The following is a 9,459-nucleotide window of genomic DNA, read 5'->3' as shown; positions in this document are numbered from 1 at the left end:
CCAGGTTCGCCTCTGCCTTGTTGTATTAATTTCAAACTCTAATGGGGGAGTAAACCTTGGGCTCCAGGAGGCATGCTGGGCCCGGGCCCTGGGGTTTGCATTTTCAGTCACCGCCTCAGGTGGATTTGATGCAGCTGGTTCAAACTACATTTTGAAAAACAGAGTAGAACGGGGTATGGATGATGATACAGAAGTCAGCTGTTAAAAGGTGTCCTGTTTTGGCAGCTTTGGAAACTTAAGGCTGAGTCCGGGCTTATTCACACCCTAGAGAATTTAAACAGCGGGGGAGTCGTTGAGTCAGTCCCTGAGGCGCCGCCAGCTACGAGGAAACTCGCCCACGCTCGGGGGGCCAGGCGACGCCGGCTCCACCTAAGCCACAGGTCTCCGAAGCTCCTCGAGGATTTCTAACGGCTTCACCCGAGCCACATGCCACTAGGTTCCTCGAAGCGTCCAGCCCGAATTCTCGGTGTGCCGGAGGCAGGCACCACCTCCTCACAGCTGGAGAGCTGGGTACGCGCAGTGATTCCCGGGGCGGGGCACCGGCCGGAAGCACCCTCCGGACCCGCCCCCTGCCTACCGGAGCCGGAAGCCATCGACCGAGCCGGTATGTTGCCCTCCGCGGGCCGCAGTGCATCATGCTCCGTGGCCCTTGCCTCCTCTTCAGGGTCTCCGTGGCACCCGTCGCGGCCCTGGCTGTGGCGCTGGTCTCGTCGCTCTCTCGCTGCTCCCTCCTGGAGCCGGAGGACCGCGTGGTCTCGCCGCTCAGCCCCTACTTCGGCACCAAGACTCGCTACGAGGATGCCAACCCCGGTCTGCTGCCGGACCCCGAGGCGCCACGGCGGGACCCACAGCTGCTGGAGGAGACCTGCACCCCGGTACAGCTGGTCGCCCTCATCCGCCACGGCACCCGCTACCCGACCACCAAACAGATCCGCAAGCTGCGGCAGCTGCACGGACTGCTGCAGGCCCGCCGGCCCGGGGATGACCGGACCCGTGCTGCCGGCGGCGGCGACCTGGGCGCTGCGCTGGCCAACTGGCCGCTGTGGTACGCGGACTGGATGGACGGGCAGCTGGTGGAGAAGGGGCGGCAGGACATGCGACAGCTGGCCCTGCGCCTGGCCTCCCTTTTCCCGGTCCTCTTCAGCCGAGAGAACTGCGGCCGCCTGCAGCTAGTCACCAGCTCCAAGCACCGCTGCGTAGACAGCGGCGCCGCCTTCCTGCAGGGACTGTGGCAGCACTACCACCCTGGGTTACCGCCGCCCGACGTCGCAGGTGACCACCCCGGGCCGCCCGGCCACTGCCCTGCCTCGGTCCTCCTCCAGATCCCGGACTTCCCCGATCCCAGCCTCTCCTTACTTCCTTCTGTCCCCAGCCCCCCATCCCATGGATGTTCAGGACTTGGCTCTCTCCCTTATCCTCGTACATAATGTTCATTTATTCATTCATCAGGGATGAGTTTGGCACCTTCTACGTGCAGGACGCTGTGGTAGACGTTGGGTGATCCAGTAGGAAGGGAGACAGGCCAGGGCAGTTTTTGATCACCCATTCCCAAAATGAATTTCTCCCTCTGAGCACCAACCCCTCTCCCCTTCCTCCCTCTCTGGCGACTAGTTCTACAGTTCGGAGCACTTTTTTTTTTTTTTTTTTTTAATCTAGGACTTTTCTTCCTTAGGCTTTACTTCTGATACTAATACTATTTGGGTTTTGTTTTGTTTTTTTCACTTAACAGCTTTTTCAGATGTTAATTCTAGACCTACAACCTATTTTAGGAAGCTACTCTCAAACTTTCTTTACCGCTCTGCTTTTTTCTCTGTTTTGATTTTGCATGTACTGTAGAGTTACTCTCCTTGTACCTGTGGTCCATGGTCATGGCACAGTACTTTACTAATTTATTCCACTACCGATACTTTTGCAAAATTTGAGAGATCATCTAGTGGAGCTCTTTTATTTCACAGGTGAAGAAGCTGAGCCCAAGAAAATGCCTTGCTGATTGTCCTTTATTAGTTTGAGGCCCAGAATCCAGGTCTTCTGTTTTCCCTCAAATGATGCTTTTTCCTTAGAAAATGTTTTAAAAGTCACAGATAATAATAATAGCAAACACTTAATGCTTGCTGTGTGCTAGGCATGCCTCACATTTATTTCACAAAATCCTTACAACAGCTCTCTGAGGTTGATTGTATTTTCCCTCCCTCTTAACAGGTGAGGAAATTGAGCCGCAGAAACATTAATTTGCCTAATTTCAAATGAGTAGGTATGAACCCAGGAAATCTGATTTAGAGCTTGGTCTCTTAACCGTTACACTGTACATACAGCTTCCATTTGTCCTGTAACTTAAGGATAAGAATGAAAACATGACATTTTTGTGCCAGAGAGATGAACAAGTGTTAATACTTTCTTGATCAGCTTTAAGGTCAAAGTTGAGGTGAGGCATCATTTAGCTTTAAAAAGCCCAAGCAAAAAATAAATTAGAAGTAGACTGGTTTGTCATTTCTCTAATAGCATTCTCTCTTAAGCCGTTCAGCCATCTCCAAGGGGTTCTTCCATTGACCCTGTCATGTGTCATGACTCTGTCATGACTGTGGGTAACTCGGTTGGCTGACTTGTGTTTAGTCACTTGTTGAATCATGCTTTTTAATATAGCTAGACTTTTTTCCATTGATATGAGTGAAGATTTCCCACAAATCTGTTAAATTAACTGAATGTTGAAAACAGAACATCCTTCAATATAATACTACATATGTATATAGTGTATTCCAAAAAGGGACTACTGGACCTCCTGGGATGAATGAATTTTTGCCCTTAGATGGATTATGAGAATGGGCATTTGCCAGCCATGGATCAAAATAGTTCAGGATAAGCCACCCCTCACCATTTTCAGTATCAGAGATTAAACTCTTTGCTTAGCTGCTTCATTATTATCTACAGACAATTGTTTTGCCTGTTGTGTACATCTGGGCTTTGGAGGGAAGCCACTGAATTGGATTTTGTATTCTTACAGAAACAGAACAATGCCTTTGTTTCTATTTAAAGAATAGCAGTAATTAGATAATAGCAGGGATGAATTATCCAGATCCACTTAGGAAATTTTGAGGCCACAGAAAAAGATGACAAAGATCACTTATTTTCCTAGTAAGCTATTTCTTAAGAACTGTAATCTGATTGCCAATTAAAATTGGCAGAATTATTCATTTCAGGAGCTCCTGAAATGGATACACACACACATAAAAATATTTTCACATACACATCTGAAGCAAAATGGTATAACTAGACCTAATTTTCTTATTTTAATTACAGAAATAGTATACTTGGTGTTCTTTTCATGGTAAATTATTGGAGAAATGATGATTGGAATCTGTGTATTTTTAAATATGACTCTGAGAAAACTTAAAAGGCACCCCAGTAGTTGAAGCATGATTACGAATGCTTTTCTAGTATGTATTTGTTACCGAATTGGGGAAATAATGTTACACATAAAATTCTAAATGGGAAGTTATTCTGGAGCTTCAGTTAGAAAATAAACCGAATCAGAAGCATCTAGCACAATGAAATACAGAAGACCTGAAACTTTAATGTATTTTGTGCTATTGTCAGTAGTTTTTGTCCAAAGCAGTCTTTTGTAAAGTAACACAGGGTTGAGAAAGTTAATTGAGAAAATAAAATACTCTATTTAGACTTTGGCTTAGAGTAGTAAAACAGAGCCTGTCTGTCGAATTCTCTCTCACCTTGTAATTAGAAATGTTGCTAATTTTTAGATTGTTTTCTCAAATTTTCTGTGCCTGATGGAAACAGTACTTAGGTAATAGATTTTTACACTTTTTATGACATATCTAATTATTTTTGTTTTCTTTAAGAAAACATTGATTTCAGTTACCTTTATTTCATAGTGTAGTATTGCTCTAACATTTTATTTTATCTTTGATATTTTCTGTTTCTTTAGTCTTTTTTAGAGTATCCTCTCATAAGCTAACAATTATTACAAATGGGGAATAGTTTTGCCCTATGTCTTTCTTGAGCAGTGTGTACTTATTTCAGACATGTCAATGAATAAATAGGTTTTTAGTGTTCCTTTTTACACTTGAAACAAAATTTTCCAATAATTTGAAATTGTCATTCATGTCAATGGATATATATATATGTATATATATACATATATATATATATACACACACACACACATACATACACACACAATTATTTTTTTCCCTTTCAGACATGGAGTGTGGACCTCCAAGAATTAATGATAAATTAATGAGGTTCTTTGATCATTGTGAGAAGTTTTTAACTCAAGTGGAAAGGAATGCTACGGCTCTTTATCATGTAGAAGCCTTCAAAACTGGACCAGAAATGCAGAACATTTTAAAAAAAGTTGCAGGTATTTTGCAAGTGCCAGTCAACAACTTAAATGCAGGTAATGTGCCTATTATCTCGCATTTGAACTCTGAAATAGGTTAAGTGGTTTTTAAACTCTGAACATGGAAAAATATGGAAGCATAAAGTTATTCCTTTTAAAGGACCACAATTGATTTTACGTTGAGAAAATAATGTGTTCTAGGTCAAGAAAATTCTATATCTCATGCTTACTATTCTTAGATTCCGATTCTTCTTCGAATTTTATGTAAATTAATACACAAGATTCTTGATGTATCCTGGAATTTTTTTTTTGAGGGCAAAGTTTTATAAAACTTCAACTCTAAGCATTATTTATAAAACAAAAATTATCTTTTTCTGAATTATCTCCTCTTAAAGTGATACAAATGGAAAGTCATATAAATTCTTTAGCTTTTAAAGCAGTTCAGAGTACATGTTAATGTTTTGAGAGGGGTTAAGTTATTAAAGTGTGATTTTTTTTTCTTTGTAGCTTTTATACCTAGAGATGCTGAGAAAATGAGCAGTCATGTATGTCATAAACTATTGCAGTGGATGGGTTGACTGTGCAACCTGGGACACTTTAGGGTGAAAGGAAACACTATTAATAATTATGCTGGGAGAGCAGGTGGAAAACCAAGGTACATCGTCACCTAGCAATGAGAAATTAAGAAAAAATAATAAGTTTTTTTTCCTGTTTTCTAGGAATGTATAATCCATACAGCAGATATTGACAGATATATAGAGTGTGGTTTCATTATACTGTGAATAAATTTCCAAAGACTAGAAGTAGGAGATGTTGGGAATAAATTAAGTAGACTAGAATATGTCAATCCTGGTGTCTGAATGCTTTATAAGGATCAAAAAAGTGAAGATGCCTAGACTAGCATCTAAAATTGAGTTTTTTCTCTTTTCTTCAACTGGCTATACATTGGGGTCCTTTGCAGAGCTTTAAAAATTATTTTATTTGGGAAATAATTCAAGTATGTAGATAATAATAAGGGTTAATATAATGAGTATCTGTATACCCACAACTTAGTTTGATCAAATTTAAACATTATGCTTCACTTAGTTGCTTTAAATAAATTGAGGGTCCTTTGACCCTCTCTAGGATCTCATTCCTTTCCTTTTCTCCCTGAGGTAACCATTGTCATGAATTGAGCATTTAAGTCATCCCATGCCGGTTTTTATATTTATGTTTCTATACCTAAATGGGGCATTTTGCAGAGTTTTAAACTTTTAGGAATGGTATCAAACTATGATATCAGTCTGAAATTTGATTTTAATTCAACTTTGTATTTTTTATTTAATGTGTGTAATTCTAGTTCTGCATTTTAAACTTATGTACAGAATCCCATTATATTACCAGCATCTGGCCATTATTCTGTTAGTGGGCATTTAAGATTGTTGAAGATTTTTTTAAAAACACTATTTCTAGTCCCTGACTTGACAAGGATTATTTGTATTTTACTGATGGGGTAACTGAGAGCAACTTCTTTTTAGAGGCAATATTAGCATAGTGGTTAAAATCATGGGTCCTGGAATTGGACTGTTTGTATTCGATTCTTGACTTTGTTATATTATTGACTAACTGTGATCTTTGACAAGTTCCTTAATATAACTGTGCCATAGTTTCTTTCTCTGTAAAATGGATATAGGAATTGTACCTGCCTCACAGGATTATTGCAAGGATTATATGAGATTAATTCATGCAAGGCATTAGCACAGTACCTGGCACAGAGTAACTGTTCAAAAATATTTTAGCTATTTAAATACTTTTTTTTTTTTGCATAGAAAGGTGATGCTGTTTGTGTTTTCTGTAACTTATTTTTACTTAGCAATGTATCTCTCATTTTTTTAAATTCTATGTTATTTTATAGGATATATGATTACATTTTAAGGTAAATGATAGTTAAAAATTTATTTAACCTATCTTCAAGTTTTACTGGTCAGAGAGGCTGGAGCTAATACAGTCCAAATTCTTTATTTTAGAATTTAAAATTACTTTCCTACTAAGGTTTTTCTTAGTTTTTAACTTTCAAATAACGCAACAGTGGACATTCTTATAGTCTGCTTTTTGCACTTGAGAGTTTATAAGATAAATAACTATAGGTAGAATTGTTGGGTTAAGGTGCATGAATATTTTACATCTTAACGTATACTTCCAAATTGTTCTCTGAAGGTGTAGAAAAATTTGTATCAACAATATGTGAGAATGCTCATTTCCCCCAATTCATCGGACAGTGGATATTATTAGTCATTTTGACTTTTGCCAATTTAATTAATGAAAAATGATATCTAGCTTTAATTTGCATTTCTTTGGTTACTTGTAAGGTTGAACATCTTTTCATATGTTTATTAGCTATTTCATTCCTTCTGAGAATTGACTCTTCATAACCTTGGCCATCTTCTATTGGATTATTTTTATGTTTTTTCTTATTGATCATAGGTACCCTTTATGTGTTATGGATATATTAATTATATGTCCTTTGATATTGCTTGACAAAAGAATAAATCCTTTGCCTATTTTGTGTTGAGACCCAGGAAGCCTAGAGTGACTTAGCCAGGATAATTAGTGTCAGAGTCAGGTCTCATAGTGTGATTTTTCCCTCTTTGTTGTTTCTCTCCTTCTTGACCCTTTGTTTCACCTTCCTCCTGACTCCTCAGTCTGCCTTTTCTTTGTTCTTTACCTTTTGCAGTCTTCTCTTCTTTTTTATATCCTTCTCTGTACTTGCTTCTTCTTAATAGTTATAATGTGAATTGCGTAGTTAAAAGAACTGTTCAGTAAATGTACTTTGTCATTGCTGATTTTCAATTTGGGGACTAAAACCTTTTATAACTTTATCTCCCCTCCTCTAATCCTCTAAAATTAACAAAATCAAGTTATGTTTTATATAGTAAGTCCTTGGCATTCTATAGATATTCAGCCTTTGGAAAACTGCAGGAAATAGTAACCTACAAATTTTACCTTTTTTTTTCTCTCAGATTTAATTCAGGTAGCTTTTTTCACCTGTTCATTTGACCTGGCAATTAAAGGTGTTAAATCTCCTTGGTGTGATGTTTTTGACATAGATGATGCAAAGGTAAGTATTACTTTTGCAGTTTCTTTGCTTTTTTTTTCTGCATGGTTTTCATTGTTGTCTTTATTTGAAGCAGCTTTTCAAAAAATAAGCAGAGTAGGGAACATTAAGTGTCTTTGACTATCTTGTAATTTTCCTAAAAAAGAGAGATTAATTGTTCAGATAGGACCTACCTACTTGTAAATAGTTTAGGTTCATAAAACTCTGGAAAACATTCTTCCATTGTGATTTGATTTCTATGTCCACCCAGTTAAAAACCTACTTAACCCATCATCAAATTTTACTGCTGGAAAGGATTATAGAGCTAATATAATCCAAATTCTTCTTTTTATAGGAAGCCAAAGCTCAGAGAAGATGAATGGTTTTCCAAATACCTATTCTTTTATAAAGTTTTCATAATAGATAGAGTTCTGTTTTCTACCCAGTGATGGCAGTGATTCATCTAGGTTCTGCCTGGCTACTTTGTATTCCCTTTCTTTCCTCTTCATTCATGTTGTTTCTTTGTAGACTTTTAGACTCTAGAGAGAGCAAGGCAGACAGACCTCTGGTGACTGTAAAGGAGGCAAATTCTGGTCAAATCTGGGATGCTGGGAGCCAGAGAGGTGGGGTAGGAAAGTGTTAATTGTTTTCTTAAGTCTGGAGGATCAAGGCATTGGGTAGAATTCTGATGGATGAGAGTAAGATGTATCTTTATGTATGGGTCATTCAGAAATATGGACTTTAGAAACTTTAGTTATCCCTTGCGTACATATGGAACCTTCAGCATTCTGTATGAAAATCAATTATTAACTTCAGAATTTAACCTCAAATTTTGAAAAGAAGTGTACTATTTGTCAGTTAGAAGCAAGCTTTTAAGCTGAGAGCTAATGTACATTTGAAAGTAAACAAGTGCTTTATTTCGTTAATTAAAGACTAAAGTGACCAACAACCAGATTAAAGGTGATTTTTCTGTAGTATTATGCCAATGCGGCAGTAGGGCTTAGCCGGTAAGTTGGAAGAAGGGAAAAGAGCCCTCGATGGATGCTTGCTCTAGGATGCTGAGCGCCAGAAGTAATAGGTGTATGTATTTCCTCTCTGTGCTCCTGAATTGCTCCCTGATGATCTACTTTTTCTCTGTCTTGAGTACTCAAAACACTTCTCATCTCCTCTAAATGTCCATAACTATCACTTCAGAAACATCCTGGCCTACCCTTCTTTAAAATGCTCTATGCTTAGGATGATCATAAAATTTATGTTCTAAATTGAATACTTTTATTTATTTTTTATAAATTTATTTATTTATTTTTAGCTGCATTAGGTCTTCGTTGCTGCGCACGGGCTTTCTCTAGAGGTGGCGAGCGGGGGCTACTCTTTGTTGTGGTGCGCGGGCTTCTCATCGCAGTGGCTTCTTGTTGTGGAGCACAGCCTCTAGGCACGCAGGCTTCAGTAGTTGTGGCTCGCAGGCTCTAGAGCGCAGGCTCTAGTGTGGTACATGGGCTTAGTTGCTCCATGGCATGTGGGATCTTCCCCGGCCCAAGGCTCGAACCCGTGTCCCCTGCACTGGCAGGTGGATTCTTAACCACTCCACCACTAGGGAAGCTCCTAAATTGAATACTTTTAAAAGTGAAAGGGGAACCAGTAATAATTACACCAGTATAGGTATAAACTGAGATTTATGGTCACCATTTACTTGTGTCAAAATTCCTCACCTCCCTTTTCTCCCTACCCAGATTGCTGTAGGGGAAAAAGCCGATAAACAGTATTGAAGTGATTTTCAATACTGTGTAAATGACTGAGTGGTGTTGGCAAAAGGGAAGTTTACTTTTTAACAGAAGAACAACTTATTTGCCCAAGTTACTACAGTTGTTGGAACATTTGGCATATGCTTACCTGGCTGTCTGCCCTTTTTGTATTCTGAGTAGCTATATCCATGTGGTCCCTTACTTCCAAAGACCGACAACTCTGTGCTTTTATTTCCATATCGTAAAAGATGGAACTATTAGGTGACTTAGATTCTATGCTACTTGTTTTTCTT

General features: G+C 39.1%; 1 protein-coding gene across 6 annotated transcripts in view; it reads left to right on the top strand.

The window, feature by feature from the left end:
• Positions 1-582: 582 nt before the first annotated feature.
• Positions 583-9,459, top strand: part of MINPP1 (multiple inositol-polyphosphate phosphatase 1) — a 46,270-nt gene continuing 37,393 nt past the window's right edge. For 2 of the 6 annotated variants that reach the window (XM_081223473.1, XM_081223474.1), the window contains exons 1-3: positions 584-1,272; positions 4,211-4,408; positions 7,351-7,448. In XM_081223473.1, coding sequence (XP_081079599.1) covers positions 636-1,272; positions 4,211-4,408; positions 7,351-7,448 — 933 coding nt within the window. In that variant the 5' untranslated portion in view covers positions 584-635. Of the gene's footprint in view, positions 1,273-4,210; positions 4,409-7,350; positions 7,449-9,459 lie in introns of all 6 variants that reach the window. The other 4 variants (XM_081223472.1, XM_081223470.1, XM_081223475.1 and 1 more) reach the window with 4 other exon arrangements.

This window comes from Mesoplodon bidens (genome assembly GCF_964165515.1).
Source record: "Mesoplodon bidens genome assembly, chromosome: 1".
NCBI lineage: Eukaryota > Metazoa > Chordata > Mammalia > Artiodactyla > Ziphiidae > Mesoplodon > Mesoplodon bidens.
The sequence above is the reverse complement of the archived record's forward strand: the minus strand, read 5'-3'. Positions and strand labels throughout refer to the sequence as shown.